The sequence below is a fragment of the Ursus americanus genome, chromosome 6 (genome assembly GCF_024610735.1).
Source record: "Ursus americanus isolate L20-20 chromosome 6, mUrsAme1.1.p, whole genome shotgun sequence".
In the NCBI taxonomy this organism is placed as follows: domain Eukaryota; kingdom Metazoa; phylum Chordata; class Mammalia; order Carnivora; family Ursidae; genus Ursus; species Ursus americanus.
Genome location: NC_142132.1, coordinates 32269177 through 32293646, shown reverse-complemented (window position 1 = coordinate 32293646; position 24470 = coordinate 32269177). Strand labels below are relative to the sequence as shown.

The following is a 24470-nucleotide window of genomic DNA, read 5'->3' as shown; positions in this document are numbered from 1 at the left end:
AGATTGCCTTTTCTTTTTATTGTTGATGTCCTTTACTGTGCAGAAGCATTTCAGTATGATGTCCCACTTGTTTATTTTTCCTTTTGTTGCTTTTAATTTTGGAGTCAGGTCCAAAAATTCAACACCAACACTGATGTCAGGAAGCTTAGTGCCTTTGTTTTCTTCTAAGAGTTATGTGGTTGCATGTTTTACATTCAAGTCTCTAAAGGATTTCAAGTTAGTTTTTTGTGTATGGTGTAAGATAATGGTCTCTTTTCATTCTTCTGCATGTGGATATCCAGTTTTCCCAACACCATTTACTGAAGAGATGATCTTTTCCCTGTTGTGTATTCTTGGCTCTGTTGTCACAAATTAATTGACCATATATATGTGGGTTAATTTCTAGGCTCTCTGTTCTATTTCATTGATCTATGTGTCTGTTCTTATGCCAGTACCATATGGTTTTGAATACTATAACTTTGTAGTATAATTTAAAATCAGGCGGACTTATATAACTTTTATACTTGCTGTAACTTTCCTCATAGCTTTCTATGCATATCTACCTTATTTTCCTTAATGTCCCCATGGTATTCCATTGTGCGGGTAGACTGTCATTTATTTAACGACTTCCTCACTGGTAGAACATTTAGTTTCCTTCCTGGGTGGTGGTGGTGGTGGTGGTGGTAATGGTGGTGGTTTTGGAGTTTTTGGTTTTTGGGTTTGTTTTGTTTTACCATTTTAAAGAAAAAAATAATGCTAGAGTGAACACCCTTGGGCATATGTGGTTGTGTATTTGTGCAAATTTATTCATAGAATAGATGAGATACTGAGGCAGAGGACTTGGGGCTTTTGATTTAAATTAGTGTTGTTACACTCATCTTAAAACACACTAGCTATCATTTTGTTTCAAGGTAGTGGACTAACTCACAAGGAACAGGCAAGATGTATTCTGATGTGTTACGTGTTATGATTGCCTACTGGGATGTTGTTCAGGTTTATCTTTCTAAAATATTTAAAGTTTTCTGCACTAATCTGAGGCTAATCTTTTGGGGGGTTTAGGTTCCTGTGAAGGAATGCGACAGGCCTGGGAGGAGTCTTCTTCCCCCCTCAACCCAACCACATCCCTCAGCGCTATCATTAGAACTCCCAAATGTTACCATATCTCATCGCTGAATGAAAATGCCGCCAAACGTCTGTGTCGCAGGTATTCTCAGAAACTGATCCAGCACACCGCCTGTCAGCTGCTGAGGACTTACCCGGCTGCCACCCGCATCGACTCCTCCAACCCCAATCCCCTCATGTTCTGGCTCCATGGGATACAGCTTGTGGCGCTCAACTACCAGACAGATGGTAATGGGCCTGCTTCACCCAGAAGGGTGCCTCCCCACCTCTTTCTTCTGCGTCTTATATTTCAGCAAATGTAGCGCAACAAACAAGATTGTTTGAAGGGGGCCAGATTCCACACAGGGGCACACCATATGTGAGGGGTAAAGTACAGAGGACAGAAGACAGAAGTGAATGTGATACAGAATTGTGCCCTAGATGTTTTGATTAAGGCAATAGATAATATGAACCATGAAGGGGCCCCTAATCATCTCCTACTCCTGCCCCCTTTTTAAAACATGCGACTGCTCTTGATAGGGCTGTGTCCAGGTTGTTTTTAAAGATCTCTGGGGTAGAGATTTCCTAATACCCCTTAGTAAGTTCTTTTGCTTAAGCTCTTGTTCTTGCTGTCAAAAAGTAGTGTTGCTCCAAACACTTGGCACGTTAAAACCATTTTAGCTTCTTGTCTTCCTTTTGAGATTGAGATAGAGAAGAATGGTCGTTGCTCTAGGAGGGGCTAACACAAAGAAAACCAATACGTGAACCACATGAACAGAGAGAGTAGTGTCTGTGTTTCTCCACTGTGGATGAGACTCTCCTAACAGGGGAGCTGATGAGACCTAAAACTCCAGGTAAGAGCTACCGTTTATGGCAGGCAAGGCACTGTGCTGAAATCTTGACCCCCCCAACATTATCTCATTTAATCTTTGCAACAACCCTACAAGATAGGTACCTCTATAATCCCCATTTCTCAGATGAGCAAACCAAAGCATAGAGCAGTTAATTTGCTCCATGTTACAGAATGACTTATAATAATAGATTCAAGGAGTCTGTGACTTTAGAGGATAAAGAGTTTTGTTTCCACTTGATTATGGGTGAGGGGAGGCAGGGAGCTGCAGAAGATGAAGAATAAAAGAGAAGTGTTCCCTAGAAGCTCCTTCAAAAACCAGAGTCTTTCCTTTGAACAGTGGAGCGGCCTCTCCTACTTGTGTGAACTGAATCAGATCCTAGCTAACCGTGCTGACCCATCATCAGAAGCACAGCCCTGTCTCCAGCCAAGGTCAAACCACAGCATTAGTCCTGGGACCACCGAGCAGCCTGGTGCTGGCACCAACAGGGTCCATTCGTGGCTGACCCCGCAGACGTATGGTCACAGATATCAGTCCTATTTTTCTGCCCTTTAATATTTTTTCTTTCAATTGATATTAAATAAGCCAATGCAAGTGAAGTACCATACTTAACATAGTGCCTGGCACATAGAAAGCATTCCACAAACATTAACTATCGTAAGTATTTTTTGATAAGTTATGAAAACAGTATGATTTGGACTCACAAGTGGAAATAATAATGAAATATTTTCAAAGTTGTAAAAATTTCTTTTCAATCTGTCCCAAGTGGCTTGTGGGTTCACATCTCTGGCCCTATCCTTAGCCCTGTGTCCACTGGTCCCCTCGGTTATTATGATACTGAAATATTTTAAGTAAACTGAAATAACTAGCAAAATGGTTTTCTCAAGGAAATGGAAATGCATTTGGTTTTGGATGTGTCCTGAAGTGCCAAGGCTGCTGCAGACATACTGGCTCCACTGATGGCAGAGGGAGCCACAGCTGAAGGGGACACGGGAATGGCCCCTCCTTGAGCCACCCTGCAGTCTGAAACACACACCGAGGCTGCCGCGTGGCCTCCACTCACCCCGGAAGGTTTCTCCTCCGTCCCAAGTCAAGCCAGAGAGTGTGTTGGAGCTTCCCCACTCCGAGGAGGCAGTTCATCCTCAAGTTTCTCTGCAAAACCTCCCAGCTCCCAGGAGGGAGTACTGCCATACAGCCTCTCTTGATTTCAATATGGCAAGCAATGATAAACATCTCCCCACACTGGACAGAGCACAAACTACCTGCAGTTTCACTGTGATCATCTGTAAAAATAGTCTTCATTTCCTCAAACTGGGGGTAGAGCCATGTCAAGACCCTGCACACAGTAGGTACTCAATAAATGCATGCTGCACTGAGCTGAAATGGCTCTGCAGCTGAAACTGCAGCCCTGCTGCAGTCTGAACCTGTGGTTCGTGATTTTTGGTGTAGATGTCTTCTAGGTCCTTCTCTGTGAATGCAGGTCCAAATAGAAAAGAGTCAACATTGGAATAAGTATTTTTTAATTTTTGAAAAGAATTTCTAGGTTAGGGAGTGCTTGATTTTCCATGAAATGTCCCAACCAAATAACTGAACCTCCTCCCAGTGTCCCTCTAGTCTCCAGATACATTCTATGGATCATCTACCTTACCACTTCCTGAATTTCAGGGAATCCTGATGCCCCAAAGGGGTGTCCATGGACTTAGGCTGATCTCTTCCCAGGATCTCTAATGGCTCCATCAACTCCTGGAAGGTCTGCAGTTATCTAGAACCAGGAGTAGCCCAAGTCTCCTCAATAAAACCAACTCTTGAGTTGGGAAACTCACCTGAGCCTGGTGTGCAGGCAGACCCTGGTTGTTGCTGGCGACAGTCCCGCAAAGCTCTTTCCATCCGGGGCAGAACAATTTCTGCCTCATGTCCTAGAGCCTACAAGTATATAGACCTTCAGCCCTAGTCTGAAGACAAGCTTCTGTTAATATTTATTTTGCTTTCTTGAATCACACTCTTTATGATGACTTTTCCAGCCCCAAAATGTAGAGGAAAATATTATGAGAATGGTGTCTACTTAATTTGGAATTTTTAAAAGAATAGAAGACCATAAAGGTGAGGCTGTGCTTGATCTGCCATCACGTGCATTGACTGAGAGGGATGATGGCATTACACGGATTCCTGCACACTCTGTCCACTTGGTTAGAGCCAGCATTTTAAAACTATAGCCCTAGATGAAGTTCTGGGACTTGCCGTAGGACCATAGGAGGACTGGACTTGAGGCCCCACCTTTATTCCAACCAAGAGGGTCCACATGGTCTGTTCTACATAGTGGATCACCAAATGAGATTTTAGTTAAGAGAAAGTGCTTTCGAGTTTTGGAAAGCTACAAGGATAGACACGTTGTTAACATAATCAGACTTCAAACCCAAATGGGTATTGACATGATAATCATATTTAATGGCTACTGTGTATCGAGTGCTTTCTATGTGCCACACGCCGGGGTAGGGACCTTCACTCATCATCTCATTTATCTTTATGACACCCCTGTGAGAGCTTCAGCAGTTCAGCCTCAGTAGTGAAGATAACATACATCCCATGGTTCGGTAGTTAAGCTGGGTCAGGCTGTCCAGGTGTGAACGCCAACATCCACCACTCACTAGCCACGTGCCTTGAGTTTGTTCATTTCTTGTGCCTTGGTTTCTTCATCTATAAAAATGAAAATACTGATAGAAGGTACCCCCTGGGTTATGGAGGCACTGACACACACACAGTGCTTAGCACGGGGGCTGGTGCACGGGAAGGGCGCAGTGAGTGGGAGCTGCTGTAATTTCATTAGGAACATTTCTCCATTTCCCCTTGACCAGCTGCGTGGACTAGTTTGCTTCCCTCCATAGCCTCGATGAATCAGTCACATGGGGACCGGATGGGCCCGAGAGGTGGCGTCCAGTGTGCTAATTTAGATAAGGAGGCCGAGGCCCCTGGAGCTCTCATGTGTCTAAGACATCTTCCCCCTACAATTCCGGCACACGGCCCAGCCAACTCCACGTACACGGAAAAACGTTACACAAGACGAGTGAAGGCCAACTTCTCCTTGCTCCACGGGGCTGATCGCACTTTTCCTTGATGTTGGTCCATGTAGCAAAGTTCACTCTGCACATGGGAGGAATCTATCAGAGGGAACATTTGTCAGGTGTGTCTCATAAACTGTTTGCTCATTTGGGCCACTTTTATACAGACTTGAGCCATCATTTGATCATTTGAGTGTGGAAGAGCCCAGAAACAGTGTGGGGGTCCCATCGTTCATCAGAGGACTGTGCCAAATAAAATTTGGCCACCAAACACTGGAAGCTGTTGTGAGTGTTCCAGGCAGATTGAGGGGATTGTGGACGTGATGTGAATCACATGTGATAATGATTTTGTTTTTATATGGAACTACGATTATTTAAAAAAGAGGCAGAAGTATTGCAATTTATGGGTTGAAATTGAGATTTCAAAGGCAAGGTGTGTCTCTCTGGCTATTCTCCTAGCCTTTCTTGTATTCCTAAGATTTCATCTTCTATCTGAAAAAGCCAGGATCGTTCGTACAATTGTCCGCATCTTTGGTGCGTAGGGATAAGAAAATGCCATTATCTCTTTCTAAAATTCAGTATAAAATGAGGTATTTCAAAGATTTTTCTGGATGGATGTTGTGAATTTTTATCTGCCAGAATTTTCAAGCGGCAGAACGTGGGGTGGAGCGTGAGCTCCGCGAAAACGGATTCCGCGTCTTGCCACCAGCTGTCTCAGGTGCAGTAAGCACGCAGTCTGGGCCGTGAATGCATGCTTATCTCTTCTCCATGCTTCAGCTTAGGGGAAAATGGATCCAACGTTCTTTTGAGCTAAAAAGTAAATGTGTAAGATGACACGTGAGCCACCAAGTAACAAGCAATATTGACTCTATTTTGCAGATCTCCCCTTACATTTAAATGCTGCCATGTTTGAGGCCAACGGTGGCTGTGGTTATGTTCTGAAACCCCCAGTTCTGTGGGACAAGAACTGTCCCATGTATCAGAAGTTTTCACCCTTGGAAAGAGACCTGGACAACATGGAGCCTGCCGTCTATTCCTTAACTGTAAGCATGGCCTCTGTTGTGAGAATATAGTAGGATCTGTAAGACTTCCTGAATATGAACTGGTCTTGAATTCAAGGCATTACAAAGGTCTCGTGTCAGAGACCTTGTTGATGCAGAGTTAGTTCCCAAAAGCATCTCTTTACCTCTCAGAAAGCAGTGGCTGTGGTTTAAGTACGCTGTCACCTGGCCCTGTATCTGCCAGAGCCCAGTCGGCGGACTTATGGGGTCCCTGCTTCACCTGCGTATTGATGATGGTAATTCTGTCCTCCAGCCCCTGAGCATCATAACTGTGAGTGGATCCCCTAATGGTTGAGCTCCTGGTTAGAGCAGATCATCTTAAATTCTGACAAGTTCTTATAAGATCAGACAGACCCTAATATACAAATCAATTAAGTATTTTTTCTCTGTACTGTTTAACTTCTATCATTCCTGGGCCTCTCCTCATTCCTTTTATTACCTAGTTAACTAATCATCAGAACTCCACAGACTGCCTCTAACAGCTGAGCCCCAGCTGAGCTCATCACCCAGATTTATTCCCTGTTCTTTTGCTCCCACTTAGTTGATAGAGAAAAAAAGCCACCGGATGGTGATAGAAAAGGCAGGGAGGGATGAAGTTACCTCTTCTCTCCATCTCCACATCTTGTCTGTCTGGCTGCAAAGGAAGACTGCTGGACAGCCTGTGCTCACCTCACCTCAGAGGCCGGGGGGAGCCCCCTCACATATGTTCCTCTCTCCCAAACTGCTCTTTTCTGTCCCCAAGACAAGGGTAGCAGCCCCTGTCTGTTTAACCCTATCAGCTGGACTCAAGTATAGCTCCATCTACTTACAGAAGGTGGTGGATTAATTTTGAACAACATCCCCTGAGACTTGCGCCAAAACTAAACTATTCAAGAAAAGACATGGGGTGTGTCAAATATATCCACCTAAAACCTTTTGAACAGAATGTTAGTAACCAATTCTCGGTTACATTACCTACAGTCCTCTTTTCTCTTGCCTTCTTTAGAAACTTAATCATCTTGATTGCTTGGTTTTTAAAAGTAGTTAACATTTTCACAGGTGCAGGGTTACAGTCAGGTGAATGCTGTTGAGAAAATAGGCTTTCACATGATTCCAGTCATGTGATGACCTGATTACAATCACTTATTTTTTTTTAAGCAACTTTATTAACCATTTACCGCGTTCATTCCAGAGTGTTCTCTGTCCCTCTTGGTGGAGGAAAGCAATGAGGTACAGAGTTGCTCTGTGTCTTTTGCATTTTCAGTGACTTGGATCCTTTTTTCCCCCTCAGATTGTCTCTGGTCAAAACGTGTGTCCGAGCAGCAGCACGGGGAGCCCGTGTATCGAAGTCGACGTGCTGGGCATGCCCTTGGACAGCTGCCACTTCCGCACGAAGCCCATCCACCGGAACACTCTGAACCCCATGTGGAATGAACAGTTTCTCTTCCGGGTGCACTTTGAAGACCTCATATTTCTTCGTTTTGCAGTTGTGGAAAACAACAGCTCAGCCGTAACCGCTCAGAGAACCATCCCGCTCAAGGCTTTGAAACGAGGTAGAATAAGATTGTCAAAATGCTAATCGTTCGTGTAGCTAAGTGGTGGTTGCCCCAGAATTCATGATGCTCTTCTCTCTACTTGTGTGTGTGTTTAAGATTTCCATAGTACACAGTTAAAATAAGAGGAACAAAGAAATAATACAGATTTGAACACTGCTTAAGCTCATCTCAAGAGAGACTTTTCTTTTACATTTTCCTAAAATCGGAGGTGTTGACAACATCCCGTAAGAGTGTGGCCTCTGCTTCTGCCCTTGCGCTCCTGTTCCCACACACTCCTTCCCAGGAGCGCCCAGCGTACCCTGGTGTGTTTAGAGCAGGGACTGATGTTAGGAGAGGAGCCCAAGGGGCACCTGGTGGCTCAGTCGGTAGAGCAGGGGACTCTAGTTCTCGGGGTCCTGAGTTCAAGCCCTACGTTGGGTCTAGAGCTTACTTTTAAAACATTTAAAAATTAAAAAAAAGAGAGAGAGAGAGAGAGGAGCCTGAGACGAGGAGGGCTGAGGTGTGCTCGTGGCATCGGCAGGCTGAGGTTGGAGTCGGCCCCAGCCACGTCCGGGGTCTGAAGCTGGGGTGCGTGTTGGCGGCAGAGCAGGGGCAGATGGAGAATCCTGGGCAAAGGCCGGAGCTGTTGGCCTGATGTGGTTTGGCTTCGCTGCGGGTCTCCTGCAGCTTCAGCCTGTGGTCCCCGTTGGCACCGCTGCATCTGCTCCTCAAACTTTGATGTGTATCGGAGTCTCCTGGGACTCTTGGTAATAAAATGCAGATTCTGACTCAGTAGGTCTGGGGTGGGGCGTGAGATTCTGCGCTGCTAACAAGCTCCCAGAGATGCTGACCCTGCTATTCTGCTCTGAGTACCAAGTTTCTAGACGTACTTCTTCCCACAACCGCACTCAAACTGCCACAAACATGTGACGGGCTCCTACAGTTTGTTCTTTTCCTGTTTTTCTTCCCCGCGGCGCAAGTAGCCCGTGGTCACTGCCTTAGTCAGCTCGGGCCACTATACCAAGACCACAGACTGGGGGCTTAGACAGTAGACACGTCTTCTCTCACACTGCTGCAGGTCAGTGTGTTGGCAGGATTGGTTTCTCCCAAGTGCTCTCTCCCTGGCCTGCAGACGGCCACCTTCTCGCTGTGTCCTCACACAGTTGTCCCTCAGTCTGTGTGCATGGCTCCTGCTGTCTCTCTATCTTTGTGCTAATCTCTTCTTATAAGGACACCAATTATACTGGTTTAGGGCTCACCCTAATGACCCATTTTAACTTCTTAAAGGCCCTAACCCTCTTTAAAAGCCCTTAATGATGTACTATACGTTTGCTTATTGAACTTAAATTTTTTTTTAAAGATTTTTTTTTATTTATTTGACAGAGAGAGAGAGACAACCAGCGAGAGAGGGAACACAAGCAGGGAGAGTGAGAGAGGAAGAAGCAGGCTCCCAGCGGAGGAGCCTGATGTGGGGCTCGATCCCAGAACGCCGGGATCACGCCCTGAGCCGAAGGCTGACTCAACGACTGAGCCACTCAGGCGCCCCTATTGAACTTAAATTTTAAAAAATAATAAAATAAATAAAAGCCCTACCTCCAGGGCACCTGGATGGCTCAGGTGGCTAAGCGACTGCCTTCAGCTCAGGTCATGATCCTGGAGTCCCAGGATTGAGTCCTGCATCAGGCTCCCCACTCAGTGGGGAGTCTGCTTCTCCCTCTGACCCTCCCCCTTCTCATGCTCTCTTTATCTCAAATAAATAAATGAAATCTTAAAAAAAAAAGCCCTACCTCCAGATGCAGTCACATTCTGAGGTCCTGGGAGTTAGAGTTTCAACATAAGAATTTGAGGAGAACACAGTTTGGTTCATAACAGTTATTACAGAAACATGAGTAAGTACAGAGAAGCAGAAACAATTCTTTTTAACTATCCATTTTCCATCCAAAATAATCACTTTTGGTGTATTTCTTTTGCAGGCTTTATTTCTCTGCCCATGTATTTACATAATACACATAATATACATGTATATACATATTACATAATGTATTTTTTTACAAATAGGCTTCCTGCTAATCTTAGTGCTTTGCACCTTACTGGTTTTCACTTCCTGATGACTGTAGGGAGAAACTTTTCGTGTTGATAGCCATGCATCTTCGTTACCACTTTTACGGGCTGCATGTTATGCCATTTTATACTGGCACAAACATTCGCACCATAACTAACTTAGCCAAACCCCTATTGTTGGAATATTACCACTGAAACTGTTCTAAGAGGGAATATTTGTAAAACAGTGACTGTAGATGACTTGATATGGAGATGGTCAGATTTTCCTAGTATATTTTGTTTGAGTTTTGAGTCTACGTTAGAAACAGTACCTAGACAAGTTAGTTACCACTGGGTGACCCAGAACCGTCCCCGGAGCAGCAGTCTGCCGATGAAAAGGCAACTCATGCCTGCATGCCTGCTGCCACCCCCGCCCATCGCAAGGCCTGATTTCCGCCAACCATTGACTGTCCTCCCTGGGATGTCTTCTGTGCAGAGCTCTGGGGTGCATGGCTGACAAGCTTCTCCCAATTCTGCATTATTCCAGGATATCGGCATCTTCAGCTACGAAACCTCCACAATGAAGTCTTAGAAATCTCCAGTTTATTCATAAACAGCAGAAGGATGGAAGAAAATTCCTCCAGCAGTGCCTTGCCGGCCTCTTTGGTAATGAAGTTCTATTTCACTCAGCACATTTGCAAGGATTGCTACACTGGCGGTAGGCTTTCTTGTGGCACAGGAACCTGGTCCGTTAGTTATTAATAAGGTAGCAATGGAAGTAACAGTAACAATAACATGCGGCCCTTGACACTTTCTAAGCACTTTGCATCTGTACTGACTCAGTTATTCCTCTCAATAACTTCATGAAATAGCTGTTGATACCATCTCCACTCCATAGACGAGGAAGGTCAGAGCTAAGTATATCGAGGTCACACAGCAATAAACCCAAGTTATTCTAATGCCAAAGCCCATATTCTTCATGAGTATGTGATAGTGCCTGCTGGGGGAGGTGAACCCAAAATAACAACATGGGGGAGAGACTAATTAAGCCAAGCTTGGGGAGATGCAGAATCGGCCCTCTTGGAAATGGGAGAGGAAAACCACAGAGAGGGCCACCATTGCAGATTCTCTGTTTTAACAAGCTCCCCATGTAAGTTCTATGCCCACTGAAGTTCAAGAACCACTGGGACCAGCACTCACCCCAGTATTGCAGGATTGTTTACTTAAAACATGTAGCACTGCTTTAATTAACTGGTTGATTCCATTATCTTGCCCTTTAGAGATGAATTTTAATGGGTGCCCATTGATTACCTCTTTACATGTTTAATAACCTATTCAAGGTTGCATCAACTTATACTTCAACATAGTGCTAACAGCTTGTGGAAGGCGCCGTGTATGCTCATAAATGGCGCTGGCTTGGCCACTGCCATGGCCACCTGTAAATCCCCCAGCTTTCTTCTCTGCTTCTCTTCCCCCTCACCTCGTCAGTGTCTTCTCTGTCCTGACCTCATTTCCTTAGGTTCTCCTCCTTTTCCCTTCAGTGTGTGGCCAAGGTTGAGAACAGCACGTTGGCCAAGTGGAGGGAGGCATTGCCTGTACGTAGGCAGAGGATGGGAAGCAGGGACAGGGCTGCCTGGTACCTAAGGGCAAGAATCAGACGCTTCCACAAAGGTGAGGCAGGGATTAGTGCTGGATTCTGGGTCAGTGGCCCTCGATACGTATTAGCACTGAAGATGCCGTACATGCCATGAATGAACCATTGCTCCTCACAGCACTTCTGACACCAACTACGTGGTGTCTTTTCCGACGCTCCTTCAGCTCTGACACCAGCTGGGTGTCCTGCCTTTCGATCTGATCCTGACACTGTCAGCCTGGAGTTAACATCAGATCCCAAAGTTGATCAGTCCCACAGGACTGTCCCCACTTTAGATGCCAGTGGCCAGTCCCAGGCTGTCCCCAGTACTGCAGACAGACTGGCTATCAATTCGAGAATTTTCCACAACCCCCTCCTCGGGTTCAGAAATTTTCTAGACTCATTCACAGAACTCAGAAACGTGCTTTACTATTGTTACCAGTTTATTATGAAGGATACAACTCAGAAGCAGCCAAATGGAAGAGATACATGGGATGAGGTCTAGGGAGAAGGGGTACAGAGACTCCCAGCATCCCAATGTGTTCATCAGCTCAGAAGCTCTCCGAACCCCATCTTTTAGGGGTTTTTATGGAGGTTTTGTCTCCTTTCTGGGGATAGAAATAATAATAAAATAAAATAATAATTCCAGGGCCAGGCATAATGTCTGATTCACCTCTCCATCTATGAATTTTGTATTTTGAATGAATGAATGAATATATCTTAATATACAAAATGTTCAAAAAGTTATAAGTTACACACCTCCCCAGCTCTTCCTAAAACAGACATGCTTTTCATATTATTATTATCTGTGTGCCTGTGAGCTCTGCAAGGCCATAATATTCTATTTATCATCTTACCAACCAACATTCTAACCCAGGACCCTGAAGAGAGATGGAACTCAATAGACACTGTTGGAGGTTAGTTTGTCATAAGTGACATACATTTCAGATAATATAAGTCTCCTAATTAGGCGAGAAAGAGTCACTATTATTTAAAATAAATTAGTATTTTGGTGGTATGCTGCTAATATCCTCACTAGACTCTTAAGGAAGATGCACCATGGCCTCTTCAACCACAGATGCATCGGGTTATAGAAGAATGGTCTTCTTTTACATTTACTTGTCCCCCTACAGACTTCTATGAACTAGCACTTCTGTATTGAATATAGCCTAGAAATAATGTGAGAATGAAGTGAGAAACCACATGATCTTCCTTGACAGATGTTTAATACAGAAGAAAGAAAATGTTTGCAGACTCACAGAGTTACAGTGCATGGGGTCCCAGGTCCAGAGCCATTTACTGTTTTCTCCATAAACGGGGGCACCAAGGCAAAGCAGCTTCTCCAACAAGTAAGTCCACCAGGCCCATAGTTGGGAGAATCCAGCGTCTATCTATATGGGTGTGTGTGTGTGTGAGTGTGTGTGTATAAATGCATGTGTAAACACAAAAGCATACATAAGGCACAAAGTCAACGATAATGATCTGCCTTTTGATTTTTGTGTAATTCAACACTGAGATCCACCCTAAGAATGATCTGGGAGAATTTGGTACCACTAGACAAGCTAACCTGTAGAAAAGAATTTTTAACAGTTCTTCAAACACATAAAAACATGGGGCTGGCGAGGGATCAAGACCAGAATGAGTGGCTCTCCAAGCATGTGTACTCTTTCCCTCTAAGGCTAGACCCAGGCCCCATCTTCCTTTTTAATGCAGAGCTTACTAATCCATCAGAATTTGCACATAAGCTGAATAGAGTTTGTTTGCCATCTTAGGAGTTGGATCAGATTTTTAGAGCATCAGGATGGAGCTCATGGCCAAGAAGACGTTTTCAGCCCCTCCAGCCTTAGGCCTTTATTTGCATGTTGAGCAGCCCCCTGTCGGCCTTCCCCTGGCACTTGATCTCACCCCTTGAGGTACCACCCCTCTGGTAGTGCAAAGAGGACAGCAGGGCCTGACACAAGAGGATGAGGGCCTCTTGCCCCAAACCCTGCAGCAACCCTGGCCTGAGTCCCCTCATGTGGTCCTGCTTCTGCTCGGGATCCCCCAGAAATCTCTGTGGCTTTCTGTAGGCAGGGCCACCGCCCCACAGGAGGACATGTCAGAGCGAGAAAGCAGGAACAAAGCAGCATCCGGAGGGAGGCAGCTCCTCAAAAGGACAGGCAAACCCATGTGTAATGTCTTTTCTCTTCACACCAGAAGCTCCACCCCCCGCTTGGCACAGTGATGTCATATCCTCGCAGACTCTTTTATCCTTAACCCAATTCAGAATCCCTTCTCCTCCTTGGGGGTAGACCCAGGGAGCAATAACCAAGAGGAGTGACCCTTGGGCTCTCTCTGAAGTTAGGGTGTATGATGACATGTAGCTGGGATCATAGAATGTATGTGGCAGGGGTGGAGATTAAAAACCAATGAAACAGGGGCGCCTGGGTAGCACAGTCGTTAAAGCGTCTGCCTTCAGCTCAGGGCGTGATCCTGGCGATCCGGGATCAAGTCCCACATCAGGCTCTTCCGCTGTGAGCCTGCTTCTTCCTCTCCCACTCCCCCTGCTGTGTTCCCTCTCTCGCTGGCTGTCTCTCTGTCACATAAATAAATAAAATCTTAAAAAAAAAAAAAAAAAAACAATGAAACAACCATATGGAATAAGAGTAATAAATAGTTCTGGTTTTTGAGAGGAAGTCTCTATCAACAGGCAACATTTTGCCCAACACTTAAAATCAGAAGAAAGAGCTTAAGTGCCTGATTTCATAGATTATCAAACAGAAGCTACTACCAAGACTTGGGGGGGTGGTATTTGTTTTTTGGGTTTGTTTTTGTTTTTTAAAGCAATCAGGCCGTGAACGGCAATGTCTACTATCACAAAGTATTGCTGGGGACTTGGAGACTCTCTAATGAAGATATTAAGTATGGCAGCATTTCCACAGACCACCCATAAAAAGCAGCCCATTACCTTATTGTCCCCCCATGTGAATGATGCCACGGATATAAAGCAGGACTGAGGAGGGAGTGATGCCAGCCCTCTCGTGTGGGGTGACAGTGCCACTGAGCTACTCCTAGAAGCTTCACATCCTGAACTACCCCGTAGCAGTTGTTGTCTTGCCCCCACAGGATCCATAGCCCAGCATCGATTACAGACCAAGGACTGGGTGAAGGGTGCAGCGTCTTCCTGAGAATCTTCTGCCTCCACCATCTTCTGCTTACTCTGCTTTTCCTCCAAGCGAGACGAAGCAGTGCCAAGTGTTGACTCTAGTAGTTGCCTCATCGGCGGGGGCGAGGAGAAGGGTGTTTGCCTAATCCAAGCCAGATGGTGGCAGCTTTCTCTGTCCCCACTTGGAGTTGAGCCTACTGTCAGTAACCTGTACGAGTGAGAAGCAGTGCATCAGCCCCAGGAGCCGTAGCGAACGCTCGTGTTTACTGAGTTCTCATAATGTGCCCGTGTCATGCTTTATAACCGGTGCCTCTGTCATGAAATGGAAGTAAGGGGTTGTTACTCTCACTGTTTCCATCTTATGGATGGGGAACCTGAGCCTCCAAGAGGTTAAATATCTTGCCCAACACCTCACAGCCAATAAGTATTAAAGGCAGACCTCAGACCCAGGTCTGTCTGGCTCCAGAGTCTCGTCTCAGCCGCTCTGTTGGACTGCCCAGGGTCCGTCGCCAACAAAGAAAACAAGGTTGCAGGCACAGTGTCAAGAGTTAATTGAAAGGAGAATTCCCAGGAACTTAGATCACATGAGAGTAGAAAACAAGTATTTCCAACCTGAGAAAAAGAGATGATGTTGGTAAAAGCCGTGCTAGGGTCTTTGTCACTGGTCCTGAGTTACAAGATCACAGAGAGCTAAATGCATAGATTGAGAAACCTCAAGTTTGTAATTCAGTAGGCGCTCTCATTCCAGCTGTGGGAAAAATAGTTATGCTGTCTGGGGATTATGAATAAATTGTGTCATTGCCCAGAATGAACATAAACAATCTTCTTGGACATAAGAGAGTTCTTAGGTCTTCCAGGAAGAATTATGCAACACTGCAGAGTAGGTCTCACTTATAAATGGCACATCAAACCTATGTAAACACCATGAAAATAGGCTTATTTTATGTGTGTGTGTGTGTGTGTGTGTGTGTGTGTGTGTATTTATTCAGGTATAGTTAACATAGTGTTATATTGATTTCAGGTGTACAGTACTATAATGATTCAACAATTCTATACGTTACTCAGTGCTCATCATAAGTGTACCATTAATCCCCCTTCACCTATTTCACCCATCCCCCACCCACTTCCCCTCTGGTAACCATCAGTTTGTTCTCTGTAAAAAATAGCTCATTTTGTTTTTGGGGTCTTTTGTTTTAAGATTTTATTTATTCATGAGAGACAGAAAGACATGAGAGACAGAACGAGGGGGGCAGAGGGAGAAGCAGGCTCCCCTCGGAGCAGGGAGCCTGATGCAGATCTTGATCCCAGGAACCTGGGATCATGACCTGAGCCGAAGGCAGACATTTAACCGACTGACCACCCCCCCCCCCCCCCCCCGCGCCGGGCACCAGAAACGTAGGCTTATTTTGAATGAAAGTTTTGCCTTTGCTTTTTCTTTAGATTCTGACTACTGAACAGGACACCAAACCTATTGTCACAGACTATTTTTTGATGGAAGAAAAATATTTTATATCTAAAGAAAAGAATGAATGCAGGAAACAACCATTCCAGAGAGTCATCGGTCCAGAAGAAGAGATCATGCAGATTTTAAGCAGCTGGTTTCCAGAGGAAGGATATGTTGGCAGGATTGTCTTAAAAACCCAGCAGGAAGTAAGTATATCCTGCACCATAACAACTCAGTATGTGACTAACTACCTCACCATTGGCAACCTCCCTCCATTCAGAATTTCTTATAATTGAAACTTCATTTATGTTGTACTTAAGTAAATGTGGAGAAATGATTTTATTCTTCTGCACATATTCAGGATGTTATCCTTAAGTTACAGAAATTGAGTCTAAAAGCCATTTGTAAAACAAAGGGAGCAAGAACTCAAAGGATCCCTTATGCATGCCATCAGCTCTGGGTCCAGGATTTGATTTCTGTGTGAACAGGCATTGTTGTAAGAGTCACAGACAGTACTGTGTCACGCTGGTCCTGTTGGTATTTTACCTTTGGGGATTGCTTGCCGTCCCGTTCATGCCTATTAAAGTGTTAGCTAATAACAGCTTCTGTGCTTCTAGGTAAAACAGCAGTAGTTCTTTGAAAATACTCTGTAACTTCACACACAGCAAGAATAATCTCTCAGCTTCAGTCAGAATTAGTAAAAATTAACATTACTTTCACTAACATTCCCGTGGTCATTCCCATGAAAGAAACAGTTCAGTGACTGTGTGTCAACTCTACATTGGTTAGCTCCTGTTGGAGTTTGTGAATGGAGCACTGATTTTTTTTTTTTTTTTCAGAATAAACCGGTAAGCCCACTGACTTCCTGCCATTTTTTAAAATGACATATAAAGTCATTGCTCCACCATAGATAGTCATGGCTCATGATATGTCAATAATGAAGGGATCGAGTCAGTTCAACAATTAGATTAAACAAATATTTACTGAGCACCTAATATGAGCCAAGCGCTGTTCTGGGCACACAGTCTGCTCCTTTGGGGCATGGAATAGAGCTTGGTTGGTAAAATCCCCATCGAAGGTCCATGATGTTGGGACACAGTAAAGACGATAAAGAGCCAGTTTTCACATCATATGCTACTTTTTCATGGTGCACCAAACTGTGAACATGGCCTGAAGCTTCCACAGAATTCCAGCATCTGCTCCGGGAAACCAGAGCTGCTGCCTTTCTCTCTAACCTTGCCTTTGACCATAAAAGGACATTTCATTTAGGCAAAGAAATGCAATTGTCTCCCCAGCCTCCTCTCCATTCGGACTTACACATTGCAGCGACAGTTAACAAGCAGTTATAATAAATTATAGCTTTATGAGAAAGTATCAGAGGGCTTAGCTGGACTTTGGAAGCTGTCTTCAGTTTCTCTCTCCATTTTTTCTTATTATTTCTCATTGTCTTGCCTCATTCTCCAGCTACATGTAAAGAAGTATTCTCTAAGTGATAATGTCAGTAAGTGAATTTTCAAACCATACAGTTGCATAATGATTTACAGTGTTTAAAAGTTCTCACTCCCTGCTTTTGAATGATCTCGTGACAGAATGGAAACCATTTCACACATAAGGAAATGGAGGTTCACAGAGGTTAAATCATGACAAGGTGAGACATAGAAAGAACTACGTCTGTGGCTTTCCGGGCAGTGTTCTTGCTCCATCCTGTGCTCCCCAGGCTGGTGCTGAGCCAGCCCTCGTGGACACTGGTGCCCAGCACTGTGGGGGAAGCAGGCAGCAGCAAGCAGGAGAGAACTTGGGCAGGCTGCTGAGTGCCACAGTGTCGTATGGCTAGGGCTGGGGAGGCTGGGAATGCCCATATGCGATTTCAGATGTGTATGAGGGGCGCCGGAGTGGCTTAGTCAGTTAAGCATCCAACGCTTGATTTCAGCTCAAGTCATGATTTCAGGGTCCTAGGATCAAGCCGCACGTGGGGCTTCCTGCTAAGCATGGCATCTGCTTGTCCCTCTCCCTCCTCCTCTGCCCTTCCCCCTTTGCACCTTCCCCTGCTGGCACACTTTCTCTCTCTCTCTCAAATAAATAAATAAAATCTTTAAAATGTATATGAAAACAGGCTGTAGAGACCTCAGGAATAAATATTTCATAAGGGCTGATGGAAGAGAAACATTTTGAAGAATAAGGGGGATAAATTAGAAGGGAAGGCTAACAAGCATTTTCTGATGGGGAGAATACAGCAAGCTCTCCTGTATAATGGCTCTGTGGGGAGGAGATTCTTTTTTTAAAAGATTTTATTTATTTATTTATTTGTTTGTTTGTTTGTTTGAAAGAGAGAGGGAGAGAGCAGGAGCAGGGGGAGGAGCAGAGGGACAGGGAGAAGCAGACTTCCTGCTGAGCAGGGAGCCCGACGTGGGGCTCGACCCCGGGACTCCAGGATCATGACCTGAGCTGAAGGCAGACGCTTAACCAACTGAGCCACCCAGGCATGGGGAGGAAATTTTTGAAATGACTGACGTGTGTCTGCTAAGATAACAAATCGCATGTAAAGTGTTTAGGTTGACCTGGTGCATAGTGACACACAGTACATATTTACTGCCTGAATAAATGAATTCAGCAGTTACTGAATACAAACATGTACTAGCATAGGTGATAGATTTGGGCTATAAGTATTTCCAAGTATTTCATTCTGTGGAACTAGTGAGATAAATACGCAGTTTGCCTACTATTCAAAGTCTGCAAACTGCCTTCCATGACCTCTGATCTCTTCTGCCTGCCTGCCTTTTATAGTTTTTTTGTCTTCTAGGCTCTCAGGCTGTCAGGATCACATCTTGCTGTGGTCAGTATGCCCTCCTGGGACACCTGCTGGATTTGAAATCGGACAGACCTGGCTCTGCCACAAATTAGATGACTTTGGACAGCTCATTTAACTTCTGTAAACCTCTGTGCCCTAATTTGTAAATCTGTAATTGAAACTACTCTGCCTGATTGAAAAAGATTAACATGAGACTTATGCCAAACATATAGACAATATGTAAAAAAAAAAATGCTTAGTAAACTATAAAGAGCTACAAGTGAGGCCATTCTTCTGGTCATAACCTATGCCTTCTAATGTGGGCAGAAAACTCCTGAAAATAAGTAAGCTCTGAGTGAGGCTCCAAGGAGCTCCTCTTAAAAGTGATGCTTATTGCATAGTTATGGAGGTATTTTATGTGTCCATTAGAACCTTTTTTGTTTTTTTCATGCTTGTTTGCTTCCTGCTTTTCAAGATACAGATCATAAATTGTCAGATGAATTACCACCCAACCCCACTCTCCAACTGGTTAAATGTATTATAATCAACACAGTGATATATTACATAGCTAAATCTCTAGGAATTGACATGAAGTGAACACCACAATCTTTTAAGTGGGGACAAAAAAGTTGCAGAACATTACAGGGAGTTTATGTAATAAAAATAGACAGTAACTCTCCCCTCCCCAACACCCATAATGTAACACATGAGGTCCAAAGACATCAGTCCTGAAAACTGTAGGAACCATGATAGCAAGACTAATGAAATGATTGAGGTGAGCCTGGGGGGCTGGTTGGCAAGAAGCCCTAGGAACCAGTCCTTTCTGGTCCTGGCTGCAGTTTGGTGCCACCTGATGGCAGCTATCCATTCTGACATTAATATCAATGGGGACAATTCTGGGTCCTATGGCTGGTTGGAACCTCCAGGATAGTGGCAGCGATTCTTGGATTTTTCTGGTTAGTTAGCACCATTTCAGTGACTTGATCTGAGGAGATTAGGCCTGGAGACTGTTGGAGATCAAAGGACCTTCCTGCTGAATGCTCACTTCCTGAGATGGTTGCCCTCCCCCTTCACACCTCCCCCTTGCAGAAGATAACTGTAAGCTACCTTTCATTTGAGAATGGGGCTAACAAAAAACAGGAGCCATTCAATGATCATATTATATCTAAATTCACATAATTCCAGGGTTTCATGGTATATATGTGTTCACACACAAAAAAATACATAGATTCATAGCAGATGTTTAGAAGCATATAAAACCTAACAACAGTGGGGTTTTTGTGGAGAATGAGATGGGGGGGAAGCTGATAATGGGGAAAGTTTGGCTTTTTATTGATATGTTTCTATACTATTTGAAAAATTTTAATAAGATTCATATATCTATAGATATATCTGAATATATATTTAATATATAGTTACATGTGTAAAATTTACTGAAAGCCAGGTCACCAAAAGCCAATTAACCTGATGACCAATTCTCACAATTATTGAGAGTTTTGTTGATATTCGTTTCAGTGTGTCCCACCTCCAGCCATTGTTTCAGCCTTTTCACTTCTGGTTCTGTTCGTCCAGCCTGGCTGAGGGTCAGTTTGCATGTTTCATTGCTCAGATGTCTAGCATTCCTTAAATGCCCAAGGCCTGTGCAGGGAACGGATGGGTTCTCTTAAATGTAACTTACTGTGTTCTTATTTGGTTTTTGGTCACTGGTATGTTGTCCTTTTACAAATTTACTTACGGTTGACTTGGACTCAAAATCCACAGGTAGTAGGAGCAGATCGACCGGCTCATTGTGAGCCTGACCTTATCAGTCTGTCAACATCCACAGAAATACCTACATTACTTTTTCCTCAGAAGACATGGATATCCTTGTAGAATCGCTTATGAACTATTAACTAGTGTATGAAACGGAAAGCTGAGAAATAGCTTCCACATTGCCCAGATACAGCTCACGTTTTTTCTGGGTTTTTCTTTCTAGCTCTACATCATCTTACCATTTACTCATATTTTTCTTCTTTTTTAACATAGAACCTAGAAGAGAGAAGCATTGTTCAAGATGACAAAGAGGTGATCTTGAGCTCAGAGGAGGAGAGTTTCTTTGTCCAAGTGCACGACGTTTCTCCAGAGCAACCTCGAACAGTCATCAAAGCGCCCCGTGTCAGCACCGCGCAGGACGTCATTCAGCAGGTGAAAGCCTCGCCCTTGCTCGCCTCAGTCTGCTCTTCAGTGTAAATCACTGGGACAAATCAGATGTCAGCTCATTTTATGAATGAAGCTGTAGAACAATGGGGATCTGAAAAGGGAGAGTGTGCCTCTAGGTTGGAACATGCTAGTTCATTCCTTCACTTGCCTAGTATCTATCATGAGTCTGGCTCTCTGTGGAAGTGTTGATAACAGATTTAGGAGGGGGCTCCACAGAGTGGTAACTTCATTGTCCCAGAAACGCCCAAGCCAGTCCCTGGTGACTGTTTCTCAGAGATCTTACAGAGGGCATGCTGGAGGCCTTCCCTGGCCCTCTCCCTCCTCTAAGTCATGCTTCTGTTTACAGGGTTTCAAAGAACTATCTCCTTCCTTCAAGCCTTGTCATGGTTTGTGTTTATTAAGTACCCATTTGAGAAGTGGTGTAACATCATGGTTAACAGCGCTGACTCTAAATCAGATTGCTCCAGGTGCAAATCCCGGCTCTCCTTCTTAGTGCCTCAGTTACAGTGGTGTGCTGGTAAACGGGCCCTCTTAAGGGGAAAAAAAAAAGGCCCAATTGACTTTTATTATTTGTCAGTTTCTGTTGTGTGGATACTCCCACCACGTCTGATTTCACTGGCCTATTCCAGCTGGCTCCAGCACACGGTATTATATACTGTGTGCTAAGTTACTACATCCGCAATGTGGAGATGGTATAATAGTCCTTTCCACACACAGTTGTTGTGAAGATTAAGTCAGTAAATATACGTAAGGTGTACAGTGCCTAGCCCCTGCTGAGCACTATTTAAGTGCTATTTGCTATTACTGCACGATGATGTGGTTAATATTTGCCTCCTTAATAGAGTTTGAACTCCAGGAGAACCCAGACAATGTGTCTTTTTTTTTTTTCATCTTTATCTCCCCAAAGTATAATACAGTATCTAGAACACAGAAGGCCCTCACTAAACATTTGATGAGCAAATAAATGTATAAACGAAAGATGATCTTGTACTAAATGAGAAGTGAGACCAGGTAAATTACTAAAATGCCTTCCTCATCCCAGACCCTGTGATAGAGAGGCTCCAGCGGGTCAGGATTCTGTCCTTCCTGGTCTGTGTGACCTTCATGTCTATGAGCTTTGGTGCATGTAGAAAACCCAGTTGACATCCTTATTCTGTTACTCATTAACTGTGCAGTCTCTTGGGTCTGCTTAATCTCTATACATTTAAGTTTCCTTGTCTGAAGATGAGGTAATAATACCTAAATCATGGTCTCCTGTGAAGCCCAATCAGGTAACATGGGAAAGCATGTTATAAGCAACAGCTATGCAAATGTAAGCTGAGGAATGGGACGATGCAATCTGAGAAAGAGCCCCTCCTTCTCTAAAAGTCTGTGACATTTTCTCACCTTCAAGTGTCATTCAGATTGAATGCAAGCGTTGGAGGTACTGTGTCTGTATTCAGTGGACCATAACTTCTCTTTCAGACCTTATGCAAAGCCAAATATTCCTATAGCATCCTGAGCAACCCCAACCCGAGTGACTATGTGCTTCTGGAGGAGGTGGTGAAAGACGCTACCAAGAAGTCTTCCACCCCAAAGTCCTCCCAGCGGGTCCTTTTGGATCAGGAGTGTGTGTTTCAAGCCCAGAGCAAGTGGAAGGGTGCAGGAAAATTCATCCTTAAGCTAAAGGAGCAGGTACAGGTAAAGTCCAAAGTTCTTTTGCTCTCTCCACAAAGCATTTGATACTCGTAACCACATAGTAATCAAATCTGGGAACTTGTGAAATCTAGGAGAAAGTTTCGGAGTCAAGGGATATAGTTGGGAGAAAATGGGGCTTCACTTGTGCTACGTGAAAAGAAATGTACTCCCTGCTGTGGGTAAGCAATCTTGAGAGGAGGACTCCCTCAGCACTTCTTCCCAAAGCTCTGCCTACTAGAGGAAGAGGAAAGGGCTCCATGATAGCGTGGCAGGTGACTGGGGATCCTGGCTTTCACCTTATACCCATGGAAGGTTCTTTTTTTCCACAGGCATCCCGAGAAGACAAAAGAAAAGGCATTTCTTTTGCAAGTGAATTCAAGAAGTTCACTAAATCAACTAAACAGCCCCGAGGACTCACGTCACCTTCTCAGGTCTTAGCCTCAGAAGGTGTCCAAAGCAAGGAGGAGAAACCAGTGGGCAGCTTGCCTTCCAGTGACACCACAGACTACCGACAATAACCAAGGTCGGCACGTTTTACCAGGTAGACCGAGTCATTGCACCATTCTGAAATGGGGGCCCACTTACCCTACTGTGTAAGGCATAGCAGGCCCAGAGGACGATGTCCCCTGAAAGCAGATAGGAATCGTACCTAAAAACAGGAAAAGGGCTCTGAAGATCCATGTACCTTCAGCATTTTAATTTTAAACAACTGGTTTTGTAGATAACCAAACGAAGGCCCCAAGAGGACAAGCTACTTGCCCAAACTACTACATCAGCCTTATTTTATCAGTGCCGTATCGGTCACTAACACAAATATTCTCGAAGGACTGCTGTGGGTCATTCAGCTCTCATTCCTTTGGATGCCTAGTTTCATGCTGTCCATTTTGAGGTTTGATTTAGCCTCAACAACCTCACCTTGGTTGGCCTCAATTAAAGAATAAGAATCTCATCACATCGCATTCAGGATGTGATGGTTAGAAAGAAAGCAAAATTGCGTAACAGCCTTTATATCTGGAAACTGTGGTAAAGTCAGCCTTTGGTTGCCCACCTGCTGCTTGGTATCCACAGAGTAAACGTCATTCCATCTTCAAACAGATTACATGGAACCCAAATTGAGAAAAAAAAAAAAGAGGAAGAAGAAGAAGAAGAACATGAGGAAACCAAGCATAAATTGTTTTTTTTTTTTTAATTTTATTTATTTGTCAGGGAGAGAGAACAAGCAGGGGGAGCAGCAGGCAGAAGGAGAAGCAGGCTACCTGCTGAGCAAGAAGCCCGATATGGGACGTGATCCCAGGATCATGACCTGAGCTGAAGGCAGACACTTAACCGACTGAGCCACCCAGGCGTCCCAGATTGTTTTATTTCGTAATGAACCCAAGGGATTATGAAAGCCACTCCTTGCCTGCGCCACGTGCCCTAAACTTGAGAGACTGCTCGCATAGCGAAGGCATGGCTGCTCACACTGCAGGGCTTCATCGTCTGCCTTTATCACAGTCAGGAATTTCTTGTATCAAATTGTAGAAGCTCGCAATTAAAGAATTCATTGATACCCTTTTGGCAGGACTGAATCTGATTTATAAGAGCTCAAAAGAAGCCCCCATACCCTGAGCCCACGTTTCTACACTGAAGGAGAAACTCCTAAAATAACCGGTGCCCCCTTCGAGGCATACAAAGCTCCTTCAGAACAACAGGTGGGACCAAATCCAGGAAACCCCCTCCTTGAGAGTATCGACGTATCCACCTGTCCTGAGAGGTTCGAGCCTATTTAGGTTCTGTGTGGAAAGGCTCGTGTGAAGGAACTCGCGGAACCAGGGCCGCATCCAGGTCTCCCGTCGGGTCATAGTGAATCCGCGCAGAATGGCGAAGCCGTGAGCTGCGCCGCACTCGGAGGAGGCTCGGCACCCGTTCTCTGTTGAGATCCTTCTGGAATCGTAGTGTTTACAGGTTCTGGACTCACTTTCTTTCCTGCCCCAGGTCCCTGA

The 24470-nt window shown here is 44.5% G+C and overlaps 1 protein-coding gene across 7 annotated transcripts in view; it reads left to right on the top strand.

Moving 5' to 3' along the window:
• The window catches only part of PLCE1 (phospholipase C epsilon 1), a 303155-nt gene that overhangs the window by 276151 nt on the left and 2534 nt on the right, over positions 1–24470 (top strand). For 6 of the 7 annotated variants that reach the window (XM_087862892.1, XM_087862890.1, XM_045810048.2 and 3 more), the window contains 9 exons: positions 1039–1329; positions 5867–6030; positions 7319–7580; positions 10150–10268; positions 12456–12584; positions 15821–16030; positions 20638–20796; positions 22276–22491; positions 22818–23011. In XM_087862892.1, coding sequence (XP_087719018.1) covers positions 1039–1329; positions 5867–6030; positions 7319–7580; positions 10150–10268; positions 12456–12584; positions 15821–16030; positions 20638–20796; positions 22276–22491; positions 22818–23006 — 1739 coding nt within the window. In that variant the 3' untranslated portion in view covers positions 23007–23011. The remainder of the gene's footprint in view (positions 1–1038; positions 1330–5866; positions 6031–7318; positions 7581–10149; positions 10269–12455; positions 12585–15820; positions 16031–20637; positions 20797–22275; positions 22492–22817; positions 23012–24470) is intronic. The other variant, XM_087862889.1, reaches the window with a different exon arrangement.